Source organism: Geotrypetes seraphini, chromosome 6, assembly GCF_902459505.1.
Source record: "Geotrypetes seraphini chromosome 6, aGeoSer1.1, whole genome shotgun sequence".
In the NCBI taxonomy this organism is placed as follows: domain Eukaryota; kingdom Metazoa; phylum Chordata; class Amphibia; order Gymnophiona; family Dermophiidae; genus Geotrypetes; species Geotrypetes seraphini.
This window is the reverse complement of record NC_047089.1, coordinates 231,139,277-231,163,975: the sequence shown is the minus strand read 5'-3', so window position 1 is coordinate 231,163,975 and position 24,699 is coordinate 231,139,277. Positions and strand designations below refer to the sequence as shown.

Below are 24,699 nucleotides of genomic sequence, written 5' to 3'. Positions count from 1 at the left end.
CCCTCCCTTCCTCTCTCCCAAGTTCATGCCTTGTGTCCAAAACGCACTCCCTCCCCCCTTTTGTGTTCCGTGTTTGCCTCCCAGCCCATCTTTGCAACTTTCTCAGCAAAACGAAGCTCAAGCCGCGAGGCTTGTCTTCTGCTTCCTGCCTGCCCTGCCGCGCACAAATAGCCGAACGGAAGTATTCTCCGACGTCAGCGCTGACGTCGGAGGGCAGGCTTTGCTTAAGCCCTCCCTCCGACGTCAGCGCTGACATCGGGGAACGCTTGCGATCGGCTATATGTTAGCTGCAGGGCAGGCAGGAACAGAAGACGAGCCTCACGGCTGGAGATGTATTGAATTCCGCGGGTCCCCCGTCCAGCTCTCTCCTGTCCACGTGGGGCGAACCGCCCCTCTTCCTAGACTGGTGGTACTGCCCTGATGGCGGCCCTGACCGTACGGCACACCAGGCAACATCTCGCGGCACACTAGTGTGCCGCGGAACAGCGGTTGAAAAACACTGGTCTATGGGACGGTAATGGAATGGATGTCAGGACATGATAGTTCAGTATTTTGTGAAGTTTTTCTACAAAAATGCCTGCTTTTCTTATGATTCTGGGTAACTAGTTAGATAAAAGCATATGTGTTAGTTAAGGCCACGTCCAATAGAAGCGTACAAAAAGTTGGTGAATAAAAATCTGAATATGGATGTAGCCAAGGCCAGAAAAACACACTACAGATTAATATTAAGGAAAAGCATAATAATATTCTTTTTGTGTACTTTGCTATTAAGCTAGATCATAGAGGAAATCAGGATATACATGAACTCCATCTTGAGGAAGGGACTCCATTTTTGTTCTCTGTTTTTCTGTGTCTTCTGCTTGGCTTTACTCCATTTTGTGTTCAGCCTATATCCCTAGTCTTTGTTCAGGTTTTTCCCGCTTTTAGCCTCGTGGTTCTAATTGATACCAGATGTGCCTTAGGCTGTTTAGGAAGAGAATATTAGATTATGTATCCCAAACTGAGATATAACATGCATTAAATATGAATGACATATAATGTGTGAAACTAAGAATGTTTGGGGCCCCGAATGTGTGATATGAATGATCTGTGAAAGAAGGGGTACTTAAAGTGAAATGTTTTATATAAGGAATACTAAGGAAAAATCCTAAAGCCACATCTGGAAATGGTTAAGTTAGAATCAGAGACCTGTAGCAGTTTCCAGCATAGGAAGGCTTCTGAATCTGTGAGTCAGTGTAACATGAAGCTGTTAGGTTTCAGGGAGAGGGGGAAACAGCCCCTCCTTCTCCTTTACTGTGCTGACAAGGAGAACCGAGAATTTCTCAGCACTTTGTAACAAATGCAGGTTCTCTTAATATACTTTTTTAAAAGGACAAAAAGAATATTGGATATGTTATAAAATGTTAATGTATATTCAAGGATGAATGTAAACAAACAAATATGATTTCTGAAACTTTTAAACATGTAAAGGAATTTTGTCTAAATTTAAGGACAACCTCTGTTAGTGGACTGGCTGACAGCCAATGATGTCAAACTGGACTGAAGGTATATATTGGGGAGCTTCGAAGTATCGTATTGAGATCGTTATCAGAAGGCCAGCATTTTGTCAACTATAACGACCTCCCGCTAACGCAACTAGCCTTTTGAGTTCCATGATGGAAAAATAAAAGCAATAAATAATTATTTTGATAAACCTTGCGTTATGCGTCATTTCCATGTTTTTGTTATTTTGCACACTTTGAATGAAAGCTAGCAGCTTAATTGGCAACTGCAGCTTTATGAGTTCGCTTGTGTCTCATTATCCATGCTCATTAGTTGTAAAAGTACTGTAATGAAATGAATTGTGGGAGATAATATTAAAATTTAATTAAGATACTTGTTTGTATCAAATATTTAAATATTTAATAGCTGGTTTTAAGAATTTGAGTTAATAAATATGCATGAGATAATAGATTTGCATTTCAAGGAGGCAGTGCATGCAAATCCATCTCACGCATGTTCATTGTGGATATCCTGAAAACCTGACCTGCCTGTGGCTCTCGAGGACCGGAATTGCCTACCCCTATGCTAGACGAACACCAGCAGATCAACTAAGTATAACATGAAACCACAAAAAAAGTACCGTAAATTATGGGTTGGCTCTTACCTTCCTTGTGTACTTGAATAGGGATTGGGATTTGATATACTGCTTGGACAAGGTGTATTCAGTGGTTTGCATTCAGATACTCAAGCATTTTCCCTATCTAGCCCAGTGGGCTCACAGCCTATCTAATGTACCTGGGACAATAGAGTATTAAGTGACTTGCCCAGGATCACAAGAAGCAGTGCATGGTTTGAACCCACAACCTGGGCGGCCGAGGCTGTAGTTCTAACCACTCTGCCACACTCTCCAGCCAAGATTCCTTCAAATGGCAGATGTGGCTGTAGGAATTGCTGAATACACAGCACCTGCCAGCCTGAAAGCTATGAAGTCGTGTGCATTCAGGTAGAGTAGGTATCTTTCTGGCCCAAAGGGTCACAATCTAAGTGTGTGACTGGCTCAAGATCCTAAGAAATTGTACCGGTGATATACTTTATCACCAAGGACCCGCTTATTGTACGTTAAGGGGCAGATGTTCAAAAGCATACCATTTGAGTAAGGCTGGTTGGAGCCAGTCCAGCGTGAGGGACAATGTGTTTAAGGGAAAAACAAATGAGTTTCAAAAGTTAAAACACCCACCCTCTATAAACAATGAGGTCTGGACTAGGAGCATATTTCTCAGCTGTATATACAGGTAAAATTAAACCACAATCTTAAATAAAGCAGTTTATTATATAAATACAGACGTTTTCTTCAGGGTTGTAGAAAAATGTGCATCCAAAACATGTACAGTATTTATAGTTAAGTAGTTAACCACCACCTCTCCCAGCGCTCAGATCTGATCTTCTGTCATCCATGCTGGTGGTCCTAATGAAATACAGAGGAAGACGAGGAGCAGGTGTAAGTTAGATACTAAAACCATTGCAGCAATGACAGCACAAGAACAAGGAGGCCCTATGCAAATGCTCAGCCTCAGTTACCTTTCAGACCCTAAGCCTGCCTTAACCCAGGGGTGGGGAACTCCGGTCCTCGAGGGCCGGAATCCAGTCGGGTTTTTAGGATTTCCCCAATGACTATGCATGAGATCTATTTGCATGCACTGCTTTCAATGCATAGTCATTGGGGAAATCCTGAAAACCCAACTGGATTCTGGCCCTCGAGGACCGGAGTTGCCCACCCCTGCCCTAACCCCTCTCCCATTCACTAATTTTGATAATTAGCTTTGGCAATCATGATCATCTCACAAAACGGCTATGAAAATAAATTGGACATTACTACAAGGGTTTGGGGCTTTTTTTCCCAGAAGTCAATTAGCTGAGTCAATGGGCTATTTGAAAAACTGCTGAGTCAGTCTGAGCATGTGCATGTGAAAGCAAAAGGGGATACTGACTGCAATCCTTAGCTGGAGTCCCATTTTGTGAGCAATTGCTGTGAGATAACCACACAACTCTGTCAAGATACAGTCCTGATTTTCTTAAGGAAACAGAAAATTGTATCTAGCTGCACAATTGTACAAAACCAAGACCAGTATTGGCCTCTTCCTTTCTGACAAAGTGCAGTGTTACCTATCATTTGCATGTGTAAATTCCACCCATGGTCTGGGCCTTCACTAGAGAACAAGGTGATCAAAATCACAAGAAACCAGGAGAAAGAAGTAAGAATTCACCCAGAGATGAACTTGCCAGCTGCCTCTTATTCCTCCTTTTTCTCTGTCTCTTTCTTTAACTTTGCCGCCTCACGTTCCTGTTTCAGCTTTGCCTCGAGCTTTTTGCTTTGGTACATTTTGACTCCAGCGAAGGCCAAGCAAAGAATCAATGTCTTTGCTGCTAGGATGTACAGCAAGAGTGGGAAGTTCTCCAAAGCCTAAATCATGAGTTAAGAGCCAGATGAGAGGTCCAAAGGCAAAACTATTTGACAGCAAATTTAGTGCAGGATTTCTATGGCTACCACAAACTCTTCTTTCTTAATTCCCCAGACTCCATATAAGTTGCCCAAGGTTTGGTAGGCAAATTTGGGCATGCACAAACTGTAAAATTAGGTAATCAATAATCAGAATTAACTGGCATCAATTAATGTTGCAAGCACAGCTAGCCTAGTCACCAGTCTATAAAATCTGCACCTAATTTTCCTGGCCTGCATCTCAGAAGGAGCATAGCTATGGGAGGAATATGGGCATATCAAGGACGTTCGCAGAAGTTAGGTGCAATGTTATAGAATAATGCATACATGCACCTAAGTTCGCTGCTGGCATTACACCAGGTTTCAGCAGGTGTAAACTTTAACCCCCCCCACACACACACACACACAAACACACACACACTCCTGTTTATGAAGCTGCCTTAGGGTTTTTATCACGGCTAAAGCTCCGACACTCATAGGAATTCTATGAGCAGCCAGTGATTTTAAAAAACCCTAACATGGCTTCCTAAAAGTAGGGGTTAGTGCTAGTCAGCAGATCTGTGCTGGTGGCCCTCTGTGTCAGATATACAAATGTGAATTAAAGATTTTGGAAAAGATACACAAATGTGAATTAAACGAATTAAAGGTCTTGGGAAAAAAATAATCTACACAATTTGGTGTCCAATGAATTTATCCAACACATTTTTTTCCTACTGAGAAACAAAACAAAATTACTTGTATAATAATTATTTTTGTTTGACAAATTTTTTTTCTATTTTATTTGTTTCTGCTTAAAAGCAAACTTTTCAATAAAATATTTGAACTTAAAAAAAAAATAGTCCTGCATTAGACAAAGGAGGCCTTTTACTAAAGTGTGCATTCTTCTGACACTTTCGTCTATGGTTCCCCGTCATTATTTCTTCCCAGACCCATCAGCCAAACCTGCACAAAGACTTTTTTTTTTTTAAACACTCCCATTCATTGAGCAAAACCACAAAGGACAACAAACACTGCAAAATGCCCCCTTATAGACTTAAACCACGTGCACAGCGTCCACTACCCTACAACCCCAATCCCTCATCAAAGCACATCAAGGACACCTTTACAAGCACCTGACGTCAACAGAAAGGGTGAACACGGACATAACACGCCGCCGATCACCTTTACCTTCCAATTCCATGCCATCCTGTTTCTTTAAGATTGCGTCACAATTACACCCCACCTCACCAGATAGAAACAGGAAAACCACCAATCAGCTGGGCTGTCGCTGCCCTCTCCGGGTCTGGCGCGTGTATTGCTAAAGTTGACCAATAAAAAGAAAGCGGAGCGAGCCGGCCCCTCGCCTTGGAAGGTTCGGAATAGGGCGCTAGGTTTGATTGACTGCAGCAGGTAAGAACGTTCGGGAGAAGTGACGTGTTTGGAAAGGTTCTAAAGCAGGGTTGCCAGAGGTCTCCTATTTCGTTGGGAGCAAACTTGAATCATTCTTTTTTTCCCCCCCTATAGATTCTTTGTGTACCTGTTTCAGCTCTGCTCTTTCTGACAATCTTCTTGCCCCAATAATTTTCTCTGGAGTTTTTACCTCCCCTCGTGCTGCCTTTTTTAAAAATAAAAAAAACCAACAACTTCTTTCTGTCCTCTGTGTTTCTCTTAAAAGTGTCCTCCCAGCACCCACCTTAGAGGGGAACTAACATTTTTGTTCCTAATTGCCGTGTGACCGGTTATGCAGTGGCACCATCTCTTCAAAGCAAACCTCTTGCTGCTTTGCGCTGGGATGGATGGTAATCTGGATCTCACTGGCAGCGCACACAGAAAAAAAAGAAGGCTCTAGAAGTTTATTTTAAATGAAGAGCAGGTTGTCAGCACTGCCTAACTATTCTGTAACCAGAATAATTCACTGGTTTACAAAATTCCATATGCACATACTTAGCCTTCTGGTTTGGAAAGGAGGGAGAACAGGCACATTTGCTTAGAAATTTAATCTGTCATTACACTGTTATCTGCATACTTAAAAATATTCGTACATTAAGCATTTCAATTTGATTAAATAATTTTGCACTTTTGGTTACTACAGAGTAGAATGGAATAAGGAAGCTCTGCATGTTATTCCTGGAGGAATTCTGTGCAAAAGAGTTACAAATCTGAATTGTCAAATATTGTGTGCAGAATTCCCCTAGTATACCTCCCGCCCAAACATAAGGTTACCAAATGGCTCTAGAAAAAGGAGGATGGATTGAGACAGTCTTCTGCTTTCCAGTGTCTCCTGTCCATTTGACATTTCTTCTCTCATCATATCAATCATCATTTCCCTCTGTCTGTCATGCCAGCACCTCCTGTGTCCCTTTCCCTATGCTCCTCAAGCTTATCTGCCCTCTGTGTCATCATACCTCTCCCTTTGTTCATGTTCCTTCCCTATCCAGCTGCTCCTCACTTCCCTTTCTCATGCATTCCTACCCTTGAGCCAGCATCTCATCCTCTCTCCCCCCCCCAACCCCTACTCATGGTACCGCATCTCTCTCCCTGGCTCCTGCGTCTTTCCTAATCTATCCCAACATATCCCATCTTTCTCCTTTCCCTCTGCTCAACTCCTCCATCCCAGAAATTCTCTTTTTCTCCTCCCAGCTTGTCTTCCCCTAGGGATAGGGGTGTCAAAGTCTCTCCTCGAGGGCCGCAATCCAGTCGCATTTTCAGGATTTCCTCAATGAATATGCATGAGATATATTAGCATACAGTGAAAGCAGTGCATGCAAATAGATCTCATGCATATTCATTGGGGAAATCCTGACAACCCAACTGGATTGTGGCCCTCGAGGAGGGACTTTGATACCCCTGCCCCAGGGTTACCCGATGTCCCTGAAAACCCAGACATGTCTACTTTTTAGAGGACTGTCTGGGTGCCTGGAAGGATTTACCTGGTAGTCTGTACAGGTTTTGGAAGGCCCCAAGCTTGCATGTGCATGACGTCATTTCTTTGACATGCACAGAGGCCCTCTAGATACGGCTCGAGCTCAGAGAAGGAGACAAGGTTCATGTTGGGGGGAGGCTGAACAAGTGGGGCTGGGGATGGAATGGGGTGGGGCTGATGGCAGAATAGGGTTGGATCCTCTTTTTTTTTTTTTTAAGAGGAAATCTGGTAACGCTATCTCCCCCTCTACAGGCAGTCCCCCAATTTACAGACACCCAACTTAAGTACGACTCATACTTAAGAACGCAGTCACGGCTTCATTTGATTCACTGAACAGTATTTTCAGTGGCAAAGACTCCTACACTTTTGCAGAAGATTCAGGAATGATGTCTGGCCACATAAGAACTGGATACAAACTATACCGCAGAGACAGAATGGGTCACAAAGGTGGGGGCGTTGCCCTATATGTCAGAGGGAATCGAATCTACTGGAGAGGACATGCCTGGAAGTATGAATAAGTTAGAGTCTCTATGGGTCAAAATTCTGGGAGCCAATGGATTGGAAATGGAAGATCGGCATCTACTATCGACCCCTGGGGCAGCCCGAAGAAATGGATGGAGAAATGATAGATGAGATCAAACGCAACTGCAAGGGAGGCAACACAGTTATCATGGGTGATTTCAACTGAATGGGGAATAAACTGAAATCTAGGCACCTCCAGCTGCGGTAGAGAGACCAAGTTCCTGGATGCTGTAGGCGATTGCTTCCTGGAACAACTTGTCAAGGAAAACATGAGAGGAAATGCAATTCTGGACTTAATTTTAATTGGACTACGAGGACAGGCACAAGATGTAGAAGTAGAGGGGATGCTGGGAACCAGTAATATGGCTTCGACATAGATGCACAGGCGAAACATCGATCCAGAACGACAGCCACAGCACTGAACTTCCAAAAAGGAAATTACGAAGGGATGAGACTCATGGTGGGGAAAAAGATCAAGAAGACGATAAGTACTGTAAAAACACTAGAGTAGGCATGATCCCTTTTTAAGGACACAGTCACCGAGGTGCAAAATCTATATATACTGCATATCAACAAGGGAGCCAAGAGAAAAAAGAACCGGCATGGCTCACTGTAGCAGTGAAGGAAGCAATCGGAGACAAGAAGACTTTGTTTAAGGAATGGAAAAGGTCAAAAATAGATGAAAACTGGAAAAAGCACAAACAGTATCAACGCAAGTGCCATAAAGCGGTAAAAGGGGCCAAAAGAGATTACGATGAAAAAAGAACATTGAGTGGTTGTGCATGCTGTACATTAGAGGGATCTTACTACCATATATTCTCAATAATTGTTTGAAGATATCTCAATACAAAAATATTCACAGAGTCCAGTAAAGAATTCACCCAATCAAGATGAATTATTAATGAGGTCCGGAAGGGGTATCAGACAGCCCAACAAACAGTGATGTTTGAAGGGAATAACTCTTCATTTGCCCCACGGTACCTCCTCCTCCGTATTAATTTTACTTTTTTTACTTTTATCAATAGTTACTGTCACTTTTAGTCATTTCTGGTGCTTAAGTCTTCTTATTTCATACAATTATTCATTAATCTTAATTCTGAATACTTAGCTTTCAGCCTTGAAAAACATTCCCCTGAACGCCAACGCGTTTCGAATTCTTTGTCAAGGCGACATGGGGAAAGCTGAAAATCCATGAAACAGCATAATTAGCACTATAGACTTAGCAGTATACATATTTAACTGCGGAAAAGCTAAACCCTCCCACTACTTAAACATTACAGCTTACCTATTGTTGTGAACATACATTACATACCGCCGCACAACTTATCAAAGGACAAGCCGCAGCGTTCTGACTCTGGAATATTAAATACCCCCCCTGAATGACGACATATCCGGGGGGAGGGGATAAAAACCTCATCTATTCTGACCAACAGAAAGAATACAAAAACCAGCATTAGATTAAAGGTCCGCTTGCGCTAACCAATCGGATGACTCATTAAGCCCCTTAGGCGACATAGTATCTAATATGAACATCCACCGGAGTTCGCAACGAGGCTTAATCCGGTGTTTGTTGGGCCGTCTGATACCCCTTCTGGACCTCATTAATAATTCATCTTGATTGGGTGAATTCTTTACTGGACTCTGTGAATATTTTTGTATTGAGATATCTTCAAACAATTATTGAGAATATATGGTAGTAAGATGGCTCAAATGCAAGTCAATCCAGTAGTATTTTCATTTTCGGAAGAAAAAAGAACTGAATTGTTGAATAGGCCTATACTGATTGAGGGAGGGATATCTACCACTAGCTCATCTTCATGGCTAGAATTGGAGATTCAGCAGAAGAAACTGGTGAGAGCAGAATTGCACGCTAACACCTTGGCACAATATGTGTCAACTTCCATGATTCCAAGAGGGCTAAGAATACAAAAAGGCCCCACGTTGTTTTCTAATGAACCTCAGTTCCAAGAAAAATGGTGAGCTATCCTTAATAAGTGTAGCTTTGACTTGAAGTGTAGCTATTAATTATCGAGCAAATTACTCTGTTGGAGTCTGAACTGAAAAAAACGATTGAGGAATCTAAAGCGTTAATTCACCAGTTATGTGCCAATGAATCAGATTTCATCACTTTACAGAGTGATCAGAACAGTAAAATTGACAACTATAGGGAATCAATCAAACAATCTAAAATCAAAAAATACAGGAGGGATGAGAGAGACTATGCTGCCAATCAAGTATATCTATGGCTATTCAGGGGGAATGTTATTCAGAAGCAACCCTTTGAGGAAGACCGGCTGTCCACTGATTCCAGCTCCACCAGCAGTGGTGGATGTTCCTCTGTGATTAGGGGGCAACGTGGCCAGGGGGGTTTTCAACAACGAGGCCCCCGAGGAAGACAAAAAGGTCGCGGGTTGAGAAGAGTGGGATTTCAGGGTCAGCAGGGATACGCCCAGGGTCCCCAGACGAGGTCCCAACATCGGACCAATCAGCCGTAGTTAATTTGACTACGACAGAGCTCAGTTTGATACAGGAGCAAGTATTAAATTTGGGACTGGGTTTTGTTCCAACTGCTAAATATGAAGCGTTCAATACCCGACTTTCTATATATAGTCTTCTACGCAAGTTACATTTGAAAATGTTCTTCCAAGATCATCAAACTACGAATGATGGGACGTTGATATCTAATAAGTCTAGTTGGTGTCCTGCGTCTCCTCTGCATCCCAACCTGATTACTTTTCGGGACCTTGTCTTGACTGAGGTTGAACAAGTGGAAAAACAAATGGCCCACATTCAACCTCAGTTCAATATGTCATATACTGAATGGTGTGCTTTACAGGGACTGCGAGATGACATGTCATTAATGATTTCCCGAGCTGATAAAGGAGGAGCCATTGTGGTATGGTCCAAGGAGCAGTACCTAAGAGAGGCTCATCGGCAGTTGGATGATTTGACTTTTTACCAACATCTACCAGAAGATCCTGCGACTGAATTTCAGTTTTGGTCTCTAAAGCATACAAGTTGAAAATGATCACGTCTAGAGAAGCAGCCTTCCTCAATCCAAGTTTTCACGTGATGCCTATTATATACTTTCTTCCGAAAATACATAAAAATCTGTCTAACCCCCCTGGGCGCCCTATAGTGTCCATGCGGAACTCTCTATTGGAACCTTTGTCCAAATTTCTGGATATCTTTTTGAAGCAGAAAGTCTCCTCTATTAGATCGTTTATAAAGGACACTACTCACATGCTCAGAATCATCGCTGACATGGAAGCCTGTGAACCCCATTGGATACTAGTCACATTGGACGTGACAGCTCTATACACTATGATACCTGTGGATAGGGCTTTAGCTCTAATAAAACGTATATGTATGGAACAAACTATACGGCCTCATTTATCTGTGGATATTCTTATGGAAATGGCCACTTTGGTTTTAACCCAAAGCTATTTTTGGTTCCATAATGAGTTTTATTTGCAGAAGCACGGAATAGCTATGGGGGCCTCGCTGGCTCCCTCCTTGGCGGCCTTATTTATGGCTGATTTGGAGGAGGGTCAGATTTATCAAATGCCGGGTTACAAAAATGTGAAAATTTGGAGGAGGTTCCTTGATGATATTTTTTGCATCTGGACTTCAACGGAAGAAGATTTGATTCAGTTTATTGAAGCGTTGAATGTCCTGGATAACAATATCAAATTTACAGCTACCATAAAACATCAAGAGATTCCGTATCTGGACATTCTAGTTAAGAAGGGGGCTACCCATCTTTATACTTCATTATATAGAAAAGAAACAGACCGTAACAGCCTCTTACGTTTTCATAGTTTTCATCCTGAGAACTTAAAGAAAAGCTTGCCTATTAGTCAATTCTTGAGACTGAGAAGAATTTGTTACTCTATAGATGATTTTCGTGTGCAAGCAAGAACTATGAAAATGAGATTTTATCAACGTGGATATCCCTATGCTACTGTTCAAGATGCATATAAAAGAGCAAAGCATGCGCATAGAGAGTGGCTGTTACATGATGCCAGCAAAGATGAAAATCCTCTGGATACGGTGGCCTTTGTGCAGGAGTTTTCCACCCTTGCCCATCGGGTCTCCCAAATCGTTAAAAAACACTGGCATAGAGAGTCACGTGGTATCATGCACGAGTGAGGACGTCTCCTCGTTTGCTCCGGGGCTGCCCTGCAATAACCGATCAGATCGAGACAATTTCTACCGGCCTCCGCGATCGCAGCGCACTCGGAGAACCCCACCTGCATGGACAGATACCTGACGAGATCACACGATTCCATGCAGGCGAAAACAGCTCGGAAGGAACGCGAACGAGTGCGGCCGACCGAATCCAAAATGGCGACGAGCCCCGCGGCGGCGGTCTCCCATCTCACAGAGACTGCGCTCAGCGATATAAAAACAGCGTTGGCACAGGTACTGGGACCCCAAATGGAAACTTTGACTGCCCAGATTTCTAATATAGAAACACTCCTTGCTGCGGCAGCAACTCATACCGCAGCATTAGAACAACGAGTGTCTGACCTGGAGGATACCTCTACAACGCGTGCCACAGAGGTCGAGACATTACAGGGGCAACTGCGAGCCCAGTCTGACAAGCTAGAGGATCTAGAGAATCGTTCGAGACGCTCTAATTTGCAGTTGATGGGGGTCCCTGAGACTATTGCTGAACGTCTCTTGTTGGAAATCTTGGAAAAATGGCTGCAGGATGAATTTACCTTTCCACCTTCCATGGGGCCTTTGCGTTTGGAACGGGCACAGCGCTTGGGCCCCAGGCCTGGACTAGACACGCGCCCTAGGGTGGTAATATTGAAGCTCCTGAACTTTAGACATAAGGTGGCTCTACTACAACAATATCGAGCCAAGAAGGAGAGTTTGAAATATGATGGACACGCGATTCGCATGAGCCAGGATTTCTCCATAGCGCTGCAGGAGTGGAGGAGGCCTTATTACCCTCTTTGTGCTCGACTATCTGAGCTGAAACAACGCTTTCAATTCAACTACCCGGCCATACTGCGGATTCAAAGCAATGGAGTCTGGAAATCTTTTCAGACCCCGGAGGCCGCAGATGAGTACATAAAACACCTAGCGAGCCCCGGTACCGGAGCGGATTGACTGATTGATTTGAGCTACTCTTAAAGGGGAATGTTGACTATATGATACATTAGCTGTTGCAGTCATTCAAGGGAAGGGTGGCCTATTGACTCTTTAGAGAATACTATATTTGATGGTCGGGATGGCCCTGGGGGAGATATCTTTCGTGACCTACATCCCCCCACGGGATGGGGGTCTTTGGGTTTGTTGGGGGATATAAAGGGGAAGGGGAACTTTTGGGGGCAGCAGCGGTGTGGTATTGCTACTTTATGTTCTATTTTGCTTATTGTTTTAGGTTGATTTCTGTGCAGCGGAGTGGATGGTTTGATTGGACTGTAAATGTGATGTCTTGGGGTGAGGCTGGGCGCCCTGGGACACTTACTCTTGGGTGGTTTACTTGCGCACATATGGGGGGTGAGGATTCTAATGGGTGACCGAAAGATACGTATACTCTCCTGGAATGTATCGGGTATTACATCCCCTGTAAAGCGCACAAAAATACTATCACAATTGAAACATCATTCTGCAGACATAGCTTGCTTACAAGAGACTAGGCTTACTGATCTTGAACATCAGAAACTTCAGAGAGGTTGGGTTGGAGAACTGTATTACGCATCCTCACCGGGGAAGAGGGCAGGGGTGGCCATATTGATTCGAAAAGGCTTCCTGGGTAAAGTACAGGTCCTGCGGCGCGATCCTCAGAGCCGGTACCTTTTGGTGAGAGTGGTGGGACCTGGTGGGATTTTTAGACTATTGGTGGGATATGGTCCCAATGGTTATCAACATTCATTTTTTCAGAATTTGGTGAATATTTGTATACAAGATTCTGATTGCCCACTAATCTTGGTGGGCGACCTGAATCAAGTACAGAACCCCAATATGGACCGCTCTGGGTCGACGGGTGTGACAACGGTGAAGCAGACTAGGGGTATTCCTTATCTGTGTAGAGCTTTGGGATTGGTGGATCCCTGGAGACTGCTTCATCCTACCAAACGAGATTATACCCACCAGTCTAGAGCACATGGCTCCTTCTCTAGGCTCAATTACGCTTTAATCTCGGAAACATTGTTTGCTCGGGTCTCTGAGGCCACGATAGGCCCCCTCGAAATATCGGACCACAACATGATTTGGATTGATGTAGCACTAGGTGGTCAGACAGGTCTAGGATCTGGATGGAGATTTCCCTCCTACTTACATAAAGATACCCATTTTCAGAAATTCTTAATTGAAAAGTGGGAGGCCTATTCCACACACAATGCCCAGCATGTTGACCAACCAGCCCTGTTTTGGGACACAGCCAAAGCAGTATTGCGTGGAGATATTATTGCTTATGTCGCTACTAGAACCCGTCGAATAGCACATCGCATAGTACAACTTGAACGGCAGTTAGTATTGTTGAAACAGGACCTATTGCGAGATCCATCGGAGGCTAATAGCGAGGCATATAGGGCTGTGTTGGTGGCGCTAAACTCCCTTATTCACGAACGTACTAAGAAACTATTATTTTACCGTAAATTCCATTTGCACAAATATGGTAATAAAGCAGGGAAATTACTAGCATCTATAACTAAAAGTTGGAAGGGATCTAGATACATACCTATGATACAGGAGAGCTCAGGGAGGTTTCTAACATCGTCGGTGGATATCTCGGCTGGCTTTCAGAAATATTTTGAGGCCTTTTATGCATCACCAGGTCCTTACACGGGTCCAGATGTATGTGACTACCTGGAAGATGCCGGATTACCTTGCCTGACGGCAACTCAGATATCCATATTAGATAGGCCGTTGCATGTACAAGAGGTGACGCAGGCAATACAAAAATTGAGGCCTTGCACTGCACCGGGGCCAGATGGTTACTCACCAGAGTTTTATAAGATCTTGTCCCTTTCTATAGGAGATTCTCTTTTGGATTACTATTTGACTATTCAGGAACGAGGGGTTTTCCCCCGTCATTGTAACAGCGCCCTGATTACATTAATCCCGAAACCATCTAAGCCTCCAGAAGATATAGAATCATATCGACCGATATCTTTATTGAATGTTGACGTTAAAATATTTGCTAGAATTTTGGCCGATAGGTTAGCACTCATTTTGCCTTCTATCATTGTACCTGAGCAGGTGGGTTTTGTTCGGAACAGACAATCAACAATTAATGTTAGGCGGATCCTTTTAGCTTTCTCTCGCGCGCAACAAGAGCAATGCCCTGGATTGCTTGTTGGGCTGGACGCGGCGAAGGCCTTTGATAAGGTTAATTGGCATTACCTGTTTCAGGTTTTACAATATGTGGGGATTCCCGCCAGTTTCTTGATATCGGTGCAAGCATTATACACTGGACCTATGGCTTCGGTGTTGGTAAATGGAGTGAGATCTCCCTCCTTTTCCATTGGTAGGGGGACCAGACAGGGCTGCCCGCTATCTCCCTTACTTTTCCTGTTATATTTAGATCCCCTGTTACGCACCTTACAAAGAGATGATGTGCTTATGGGTTTACCAGAGGGCGCATCACAATTAAGGGTGCTAGCCTTTGCAGATGATCTCTTGCTGGCATTAGGCAATCCTCATAGATCATTACCGCGAGCATTGGAAATACTGGATGAGTTCCACATTTACTCAGGTCTGGTTTTAAACAGGCAGAAGTCAATGGCGCTTCCTACATTATTAGAGGTGCGACAGACTTGGCTGGGTGAGTTTCCTTTGCAGTGGGCCCCATCTTCTTTGACATATTTAGAAGTGATTATCCCCCTAAATTTAAATAGACTTTATACAGCTAATATCCTGCCCCTGCTCCATCGAACCTCAAGTCTGTTGAGTGGCTGGCGGAAATTCCCTATATCTCTATCTGGCCGTATAGCACTCTATAACATGATGATATTGCCCCAGTGGATATATATATTACAAATGCTCCCTATTATGTTAACTACACAACATATATCACTCCATAGGTCCCATTTATCCAAGTATCTGTGGCAGGGTAAACGAGCGAGGATTTCTTTGGCCAAGTTAATGCTTCCAATCACTCAAGGGGGGTTCGGATTATTATGTATATCTAGGTTTAACCTTGCATGTCAATTACGTCACATTCATGATTGGTTTTGTAATACTACTGATTTTTCATTACCAGTGATTGAATGTTTTCCTTTTCAGCCCTACCATTTCAGCTATTTACTACATGTTCCCCAGTTGCCAGACTTACCTCAGTTGCAGTCTCACCCACTATTACTAGCAATGCGCAAAGCATGGAAGTTGTTGTGCAAGATGTTGCAGATCTCTCCACGCAATACACCTTGCCTTCCTATAATTGGCAATGGGGACTTCTTACCTGGCTTGGAATCCACAGTGTTCCGACGTTGGTCCCGTGCGGGCCTTCAATATGTGTCACAGACCGTGCAATCTACTGGTTCTCCAACCTCTTTCAATGACCTGCAAATGAAGTTTCGTCTATTGCCCACAGATTGGTTCGCATACCAGCAACTTAAACATTACCTACAGACCTTGACCCCAACGAGGCTACAGGAGGATGTTCAAGACAGATTGCAGGAGGTGATTTCCCTTATAGCTCAGGAGTCCATACCGCTACGATTCTATCACAGGTGGCTGCAGGATCGTGCTGGTGATTTGGACTTTTCCACCCTGGCTCAGAGGTGGTCAATAGATCTCCAACTGCTTATCTCAGCTGGCACGATCCGTAAAGGCATGTGCTTGGGAAGGGCCACTACCATGTCCTCGGTGGAGAGGGAACGAAACTATAAGTTCCTATTGCGAGCATTTTACACACCGAAGAGGGCACATGTGATGGGGATCAGTACGGGACACTGTTGCAGGAAGTGTGCTTGTCCTATGGCATCGTTCGGGCACATGTTCTGGTCTTGCCCCCTGGTATCTTCTTTTTGGATACAATTGGTGTCCTTGATGGCACGACTTTGGAATTGCTCTTGGAGACTGCACCCCAGTTTCCTCTTCACTATGCAGATTCGATTTCACCCGCCTAAACCAGGCTGTGCAGCCTTCCTCCGAAAAACTGTGTTGCTGGGACGGAAATGCATCTTGTTACAGTGGCTTTCGCCACAACCTCCAACCATCCCTCAATGGAGAGCATTAATGCTACACCAAATGCTGTTGGAACGACGGGAAGTTGTGGACATGACAACCAAAGCTGGACGATTATTTTATCAATGTTGGTACCTTTTTAGTTTGACTTTTACTCCTTATGTTCAAAACCAAATTTGGAAAACTTAATTGATCTACTCCTATATTACTTTAATTTATTTTGACCTTTGTTACCGCTGCTGCCAGGGTGGGGGGGGAGGGTGGGAGGGTGGTTGGTTGGGAGGGTGGGGATTGGACTTGTGTTATGTTATGAAAATGTGATCTGTTTTACGCATTATTACCTTTGTGATGTTTAATAAAAAAATGATTTAAACATAAAAAACAACAACAAAACACTGGCATATCCCTAGGTTGGCGATTCCCACTTTGGACAATCATCCTATTTGTTCTTATAGGAGAAGAAGAAATCTGGGTGAATATTTAAATCATAATAAATTCCAGGAGAGAGTTCGGTTCCAAAGTGGGAGTCACCTTCCGTGTGGCCAATGTCAATGGTGTAGTTTTACTATACCTGGGGAAGTTTGGACCCATCCTAGCACTGGGGAAATATTCAAGATTAAGTATAATACCACATGCAATTCTGATAACGTTATTTACGTAATTCAATGCCCCTGTCCAAAGCTGTATGTGGGCAGAACTTCTCGCCCCATACGGGTCCGTCTCACGGAGCATAAATCTAGAGTTCACACTCATAACGAGTCGTCCCCGCTTGTCCGCCATTGGATAAGCTGTGGTCATACTTTAAAAGATCTGAAGTGGCGAGTTTTAGACCGCATTATAGTAGGGTGGGAGGGAGGGAACACTGCCCGGAGGCTTAATCGTTGCGAACTCCGGTGGATGTTCATATTAGATACTATGTCGCCTAAGGGGCTTAATGAGTCATTCGATTGGTTAGCGCAAGCGGACCTTTAATCTAATGCTGGTTTTTATATTCTTTCTGTTGGTCAGAATAGATGAGGTTTTTTTCCCCTCCCCCCGGATATGTCGTCATTCAGGGGGGGTATTTAATATTCCAGAGTCAGAACGCTGCGGCTTGTCCTTTGATAAGTTGTGCGGCGGTATGTAATGTATGTTCACAACAATAGGTAAGCTGTAATGTTTAAGTAGTGGGAGGGTTTAGCTTTTCCGCAGTTAAATATGTATACTGCTAAGTCTATAGTGCTAATTATGCTGTTTCTTGGATTTTCAGCTTTCCCCATGTCGCCTTGACAAAGAATTCGAAACGCGTTGGCGTTCAGGGGAATGTTTTTCAAGGCTGAAAGCTAAGTATTCAGAATTAAGATTAATGAATAATTGTATGAAATAAAAAGACTTAAGCACCAGAAATGACTAAAAGTGACAGTAACTATTGATAAAAGTAAAATTAATACGGAGGAGGAGGTACCGTGGGGCAAATGAAGAGTTATTCCCTTCAAACATCACTGTTTGTTGGGCCGTCTGATACCCCTTCCGGACCTCATTAATAATTCATCTTGATTGGGTGAATTCTTTACTGGACTCTGTGAATATTTTTGTATTGAGGTACATTAGAGGGAACACTGGTAAGGACACTTGGCCCTTTTGTCAGCTGGGAGCAGAGGTAAGCAGCAAGAACCTTAAAATCTTTGAGTTCTGAGTTACATACACATCTGACTTAAGAACAGCTTTAAAAACGTAACCCGTTCTTAATCCAGAGAATTTCTGTATTTCCTGTCTCTCTCTTTCTTGTCAGCAGCAGATGAATCCAGAGAAGAGTGAGTTGTGTCCATCCAGAAGCAGTCAGAGATAGCACCAAGCTGAGCTCTGTCATATATAGGATGGTATGTTCACTGGTTAAGCCAGTATTTTCTCTGTCCACAGTCGGGTGGATGGGCTTTCTCCTCTTTTGTAGCGTGGCCTGCGAGAAGTAGCTCCTGGTTTCGCTTTGCTGACTCAATTGAGCGCAAGGATTAGACTTCCTGGATGCCCTACCTGGCCCTGGTGGTCCTCATTTGAGATGTAGCCTGTAGTCCTTGCTCCCTCCTCACCAAGAAAATAATAGTAATAATAAAGCCTGAAATTCCAGAGGGAGTGCAGTATTCTGGAGGCAAGTTTGATCAACCAACAGTGTTTGTACGTGTCGTTTTCTTGGAGGAGTAGTGAGTATAGCATGTTGGGATCCTGTCCCTGATAGAGTGCTGTGCATGTTCGGAGCCCCTCCACACATGGCCCCCAAGGTGTGAAAGTGGAATTAATGCAATCTAGGTCAAAACGAAAGACAATCTGGGAAGAAACACAAAAGTGGAAACAGAACAGGTCAGTTGAAAAATTCACCACCACTACTTTAAGAGACCACACGAAAACAAGAGAATTGACCCAATGATCTCCACAGACAAATTCAAGAAGAAACAAGAAATGGTGTGCCTGAGATGGACTTTATTAATATTAAAACTCATAAAAACCTCTAGTACACAGTCCGCTGAAAAGCTTTGGACCCTGGACCCAACACGGTCCATGTTTCGACAGAATGTCTTCAGGGGTCCCTATGAAGTCCTATGGTAAAGATATGTCGGAAATAAACTGATCCGTAAAAGCTGTATTGGGTCCAGGGTCCAAAAGCTTTTCAGCGGACTGTGTCCTAGAGGTTTTTATGTGGCTTGCCAAGTTTTAATATTATTTTAATATTAATAAAGTTCATCTCAGGAACATAATTTCTCCACATTGTTTTTGTTTCTTCTGAAGAGACCACACTGTATCTGAGAAATTATGTAAACAATTATTCTTTTGAGTTCAAGGTTATGACATAATATACTAGGAAACAACTAGCTGGTATTTCATATTTGTATTCCTCGCTGTAGATAAGGTAAAGAAATATGAGTTAATCTTCCACCCCTCTCTAATACGCTTTGACATTTGCTACTTTGAAAACAACCAAAAGAGTGCTGATAGTGGAAAGGTGAAAGTCATACATGGCTGCAGAACGTCACTGCTTCACTATTCCTGAGTTACAAAGCACCTTCCTAGACTGAAACAAAACCTTGGCTTTGTTTTGTGGAACAAACCCAGTTTTCAACTGCTTGTTCAAAAAATGTATTATTTAATTTAAAAACTTATATGCCGCATAAACCTAAGCGGGCTACAATATACATATAGATTACAGTAAACATAGAAACATAGAAGATGACGGCAGAAAAGGGCTACAGCCCATCAAGTCTGCCCACTCTGCTTACCCACCCCCTGTCTATGCCCTAATGACCCAATTTCCTTATCTTGACCCTCGTAGGGATCCCACATGGGTATCCCATTTATTCTTAAAGTCTGGCATGCTGTATCATATAACAAAAGTAAAATATACAAAAAAAACAAAACATACCTGTCTTTAAGACTTCCTACTAATTACGCCTCCCAATTACACTTCATCCCATCAACTTTCAATGCTCAATCAGTCTTAACTAAAAAATTCTGTGAAAAGAGATGTTTTTTGAGCTTTAAAATTTCTGTACATCAGTAATCAATTGTCCAAGCAGGTTATTCCACATTCGTATCCCTGCTATTGAAATGGCCCTTGACCTTGTACTGACATATTTCACTTCTTGTATCCCATCTACAGACGCATCACTGCTTCTGATCTTGGGGATCTACGTGGTTGATACAATTGCATCACACAAGTCGAATCCCTTTTTCGTTTAGAAAACAGTAAGGCAGGTTTTAGAAAAAATGTAGAAATTGGAATTGAGATATCCTGGGGGGGGTGTCCTGTCCCGTTTTGATGAAAAAAATAAATGGTCACGTTATGGTCCCCTTCCTTATCTAGCAAGTAATATGAACAATTTTGTAAGATAATTCCTGATCATTTAACAGTGAGGGGGAGGGTCCGGCAGACAGGTGTGATTGCCATATCATTTTGAAGTACATGCTGAGGCTGGCTCTTCAAAATTTAACACAATAGGTTTTGCTTTCTTTAAGGAGAAAAATATGCAGTGTGGAATTCACTCAGAAAGTGTATTTTTTTTCCATAAGTTCACATGCTACCAGCTCCGTTCACCAAGTCTGCTCCATATTTCAGGCCTTTAAGGCATTCTTTCCATTGAGAAAGATGTCATCAACTGATTGGTATAGGAAAAAAATAAATTATAATTTTGGCAACTCATGGGAAAATGTGTTTAGGGAGATACAGTTCAACAATACAGTGCTATTATACAAATTAATACTCTCAAAATAGACTTACATATAAGCAAATGTTCAAGGAAGTGCCTATTGTTTGCCCAAGTTTTTGTTTCATTAATCATGGGTGGCCTGTGGGTGGTTGTTAGCCATTATGCAGAGGCAAATTGCAGGGCGGCATTTTCATAAATCGGAAAAACTGAAATGTGGGGATCACATGTGGGAAAAACAGGGTCACTGATAACATCTTTACTGTTCTCATACTGTGTTTTTCCAGTGGTGTATTTAGCAATTAATTAAGCCAGTCTAGCAAACAAAGAAGAGACCCAATCTCTTACTTTTCAGCTGTTTAATAATTGAAACAAGAGGGTGTCAGAGGGAGTCTGTCTGGATTAATTGTTTCAAATCAAAAACTCCTGAATGAATATTGAGCCACTAGAAAGGGGTGGAGTGGGAGAAGACAGCTTGTGTGATCTTGCTTGCTGTGCTAAGAGCTAAGATGGAGATTTTCTCTCTAGGACAGTGGTCCCCAAATCTGTCCTGGGGGAGCCCCCAGCCAGTCAGGCTTTCAGGATATCCACAATGAATATTCATAAGAAAGATTTGCATGCACTGAAGGAGCATACTTCCTCTTTTTTTTATGGCAAGGGGGTGGGGGAAGAGATTTTTGCCTAGCAGTTTCATTCTGTTCCTTCAAACTTCCAGCTTTATTAAAGTTGACCTCTGTTGGGGTACAGTGCCATAAGTCCTTATTAGGGCTTTTCTCCTAATAACCCCCTCTTTTACTAAAGTGTGCTAGGCGATATAGCGTGCACTAAATATTAGCACGCCCATTATATTCTATGGACGCATTAGCGTTTAGCGTGCGCTAATATTTAGTAAGACTCTCCCCCTAAGTCTTTTCAATGGTTGTCTGCAGCCAAGGGCCACAGATTTAGCCGCCTCCTAGAATCCAGTATACATGCCACCCCTTCTTTTGCCAGTAGGTGCCACTGTTGAACAATGGCTGAGACTCCCCCTCCCCCCAGGAGCCAAGAATGCTGCCTTTGCAGCTCAGCCACTCTACAGGCCCAGCACTTCTACCTGCTTCAGTATAGAAAAACTGTGCACTTAGCAAGAAGCTCCTGCATTTGGTAGAGAAAATCCACAACCCAGACAATAATGCCAAATTGTTCTTTTTAAAAATATATATATATATATTTCTTCTGTTTCTTTTAGGTTGCATTTCTAAAACGGGAACCAAGCCTCTTCTAGTCCTGCTGTCTTGAACCCACTCAGTAACTTATATTTAGCAACATCAGTAACTCAACAGACTAATTGAAAAATAGACAGACAAGGTCCACTGCATGAGTGTATGATAAAGATGTTTAATAAAACAGGCATGATAAATATATTATGGTACTTTGTATTTCTTTGTGATTTGTGTATTTCTTTGTGATTTGTGTTTTAATGGGCTATAAGAAAGCTTAAGGTGAAGCAGACCCTCTGAAGTTTTTTGCTGAAGTATTTTGATAGATCGTAGATTTTATGTCCTCCATGTTCAGAATTTGATTCTCTTTTTCAGCCCAGTCGTTGACAATATACTTGTGGTAAGGGTCCTCCGAGTGCTCCTGCCTTTTGGATTTCACCGTACTGACTAGAATAGCCACGATAATGAAAGAAAATATTCCAATCATCACCATCAAGTATAGGATTACATAATCAAAGTTCTCGCTGTTCATCCTTCCTTGCAGCTCATCGTTTTCTCTCGTCATGTTGCTTCGCCATTTATTCATGTAGTCAATGAAGATGTTTTTAAAGGTTTCTACCAGCACCTGGGTGAAGTTCCCTAAGCTGGACATAGTTGCATAAAGCTGTCATGTGAGAACAAAAAGAAGTCAGTTTTCTTCAAGAATCTTAGGTTTTTCTCCTAAGGGTAAAAGGACATGTATTTAATATACTGTACACTTCTCCTTCCGTATTTGCGGTTTCAGCATTTGCGGTTTCGATTACTCACGGTTTTTAGCTTGCTGGCTCCTCCCCCCCCCCCCCAAATTACGTCAGCTTGCACAGAGAAATCACCGATTCCAAGCATTTACAAAGAAAATCGCCGATTCCCAGCACTTTCTTTCACCGTGCTTTGCCTCCCCTTCAGGAACAGGCTAGGTCTCCCACCATGTTATTTGCGGTTTCACCATATTCACGATGGTTCTTAATAGAAAACAGTGAATAACATATGAAAAAGTTATTTGTGGTTTTTCTGTATTTGCTGTTCTGTTAATCACTTATCACAGCGAATACGGAGGGAGAAGTGTATCTACTTGAATATAAACCTGGATTTTGGGGCCAAAAAATTGGACCAAAAATGGGGGTCCTGGTTTATATTCAGGCCAGCGTCCACATCCCCCTCAAACTTATTGCAGGCCTCTGCCGGGCCTCCAGGCTCTGCACCCTGTCCCCCCTCCTTGCCCTGTCTATAGTACCTCCTCTGCCACTTGAATCCCTGGTGGTCTAGGGGGGCTTCAGCCTCTGAACGGTACTGAGCAGAAACATGCTTTGGTACCGCCACTGCTGAGCAGTTTCCTGAATGACTCCCGTGAATTCTTGCGAGAATTCACAGGAGCCATTCAGAAAGCCACTTAGTGCCGAGCAGCAGCGGGGGTGCCAAAGCGTGCTCCTGCTTGGTACTGCTCAGCAGCTGAAGTCAGAACTCGCAGCAGTGAACAACTGACCGAGTTAGCAGCAGGGCAAGAGCACGGAAAGCTCGCTGAGCCATCAGGAATTCCAGTGGCAGAGGAGGTACTGGGCAGGGAGACAGGGAAGGGGGCTGGGAGCAGAGCCTGGCAGGGTGGGGGCTGGATGCAGAGCCTGATGGGAGGGAGGGGGTGCTGGGTGCAGATCCTGCCAGGGCAGGGCATTTGAATATTAAGCTACCTGATGTATTTGATTCAACCATTTTTTCCTCCTTTTTGGGGGAAAATATGGGGGTCTTGACTTAAGTATATAAGATGCATGCTTTTCTGTGGTACAGCCAAAGTGGTTTACATATATACAGAAGCATGAAGGCAGATACAGGCTAAATGGCCCATCTACAGCATCCACTATCTCCTCTCCCTAAGAGACCCCAAATTCTTGCTCCAAGCTTTCATGAACTCAGACACAGTCTGTCTCCAGGTACTTTCTCTGTCCCTAGTGAGCTCACAATCTAAACTTTTGTACACGGGGCAGTGGAGGATTAAGTGATTTGCTCAGGGTCACAAGGAGCCACAGAAGGAATCAAACCTGGTTCCAATGGTTCTCAGCCCACTGCTCTAACCATTAGGCTACTCCTAGACAATACTGGACATGAGAGGACCTGCAAAAGTCTCCTCTTGTTCACTTTAATTGGTTTCCAGCTCATTGAGAACCAATCATTAGTAGGTGTCACGAGCCTTTGCTAACAACTATTCAAGATACTTTCTATTGTTAACCTACCTTCTGGTTAGTTCAGCTTTTCCAGTGGTTGTCTTTAATGAAGGGACCATTTCTGACCCTAATCTGCCTTCACTAGATACATATGCTTCTCAAGTTTGGGCAGTAGGTGTTGCTGTGTTGCAAGAGTTGCGAATTTCTTCTTATTTGGCCAGCCTATTGAGTATAAAATGTAGCCCACAGAGATCTTCTGAGCCATCAGCTGAATATCCAGCGGTAAATGTGCTGTCTTCTTTTCAGAGTCCCACTCAGAAACTGGCAACTGCAAAATATTTTATGACAACTCTCATCCTACCTCGGATCATTTCATGGGACTATAAATCTGAATCTAAATTTATTAACTGGCTTCAAACCAAATTGAGTTGTAAATAGAACTTAGACGGTCTAGAGCAGTGTACTGCAAACTCTGTGCTGTGGCGCAGTAGTGTGCCACGGTGAGATTCCGGGTGTGCCACGAGAGATAGGCTGTGTACGTGTCTGTCACTGCCGGCACCAGTGCCTCTCCTCCTCTCTG

General features: G+C 43.2%; 3 protein-coding genes across 10 annotated transcripts; 1 reads left to right on the top strand and 2 right to left on the bottom strand.

Annotated features, from left to right (window-relative positions):
* Positions 1–2,325: 2,325 nt before the first annotated feature.
* On the bottom strand, positions 2,326–5,292 carry SMIM11A (small integral membrane protein 11A). Of its 3 annotated transcripts, none has more exons than XM_033950410.1 (3): positions 5,147–5,292; positions 3,763–3,943; positions 2,326–2,947 (listed from the first exon to the last, which is right to left on the bottom strand). In XM_033950410.1, the coding sequence occupies exons 1-2, from the start codon at positions 5,162–5,164 to the stop codon at positions 3,773–3,775; spliced, it is 189 nt and encodes a 62-aa protein (XP_033806301.1). In that variant the 5' UTR covers positions 5,165–5,292; the 3' UTR covers positions 2,326–2,947; positions 3,763–3,772. The 3 variants fall into 3 exon arrangements, with proteins under 3 accessions (XP_033806301.1, XP_033806300.1, XP_033806302.1); XM_033950409.1 differs by having other exon boundaries at positions 2,794–2,947; positions 3,747–3,943; positions 5,147–5,291; XM_033950411.1 differs by lacking the exon at positions 5,147–5,292 and adding an exon at positions 4,848–4,901 and having other exon boundaries at positions 2,794–2,947; positions 3,747–3,943.
* Positions 5,232–22,106, top strand: LOC117363106. 6 transcript variants are annotated; one of them, XR_004539973.1, is made up of 5 exons: positions 5,284–5,368; positions 15,651–16,680; positions 17,803–18,192; positions 18,328–18,412; positions 21,954–22,106. XR_004539973.1 is itself a non-coding variant. In XM_033950407.1 (3 exons), exons 2-3 carry the CDS (start codon positions 15,732–15,734, stop codon positions 17,820–17,822), a joined length of 969 nt encoding a protein of 322 aa, XP_033806298.1. In that variant the 5' UTR covers positions 5,284–5,368; positions 15,651–15,731; the 3' UTR covers positions 17,823–19,067. The 6 variants fall into 6 exon arrangements, 2 of the variants coding, with proteins under 2 accessions (XP_033806298.1, XP_033806297.1); XR_004539974.1 differs by having other exon boundaries at positions 18,325–18,412; XR_004539972.1 differs by having other exon boundaries at positions 17,803–18,412.
* On the bottom strand, positions 21,987–24,370 carry KCNE2 (potassium voltage-gated channel subfamily E regulatory subunit 2). The gene is made up of 2 exons (XM_033950408.1): positions 24,189–24,370; positions 21,987–22,588 (listed from the first exon to the last, which is right to left on the bottom strand). Exon 2 carries the CDS (start codon positions 22,574–22,576, stop codon positions 22,202–22,204), a length of 375 nt encoding a protein of 124 aa, XP_033806299.1. The 5' UTR covers positions 22,577–22,588; positions 24,189–24,370; the 3' UTR covers positions 21,987–22,201.
* Between the last annotated feature and the right edge of the window lie 329 nt (positions 24,371–24,699).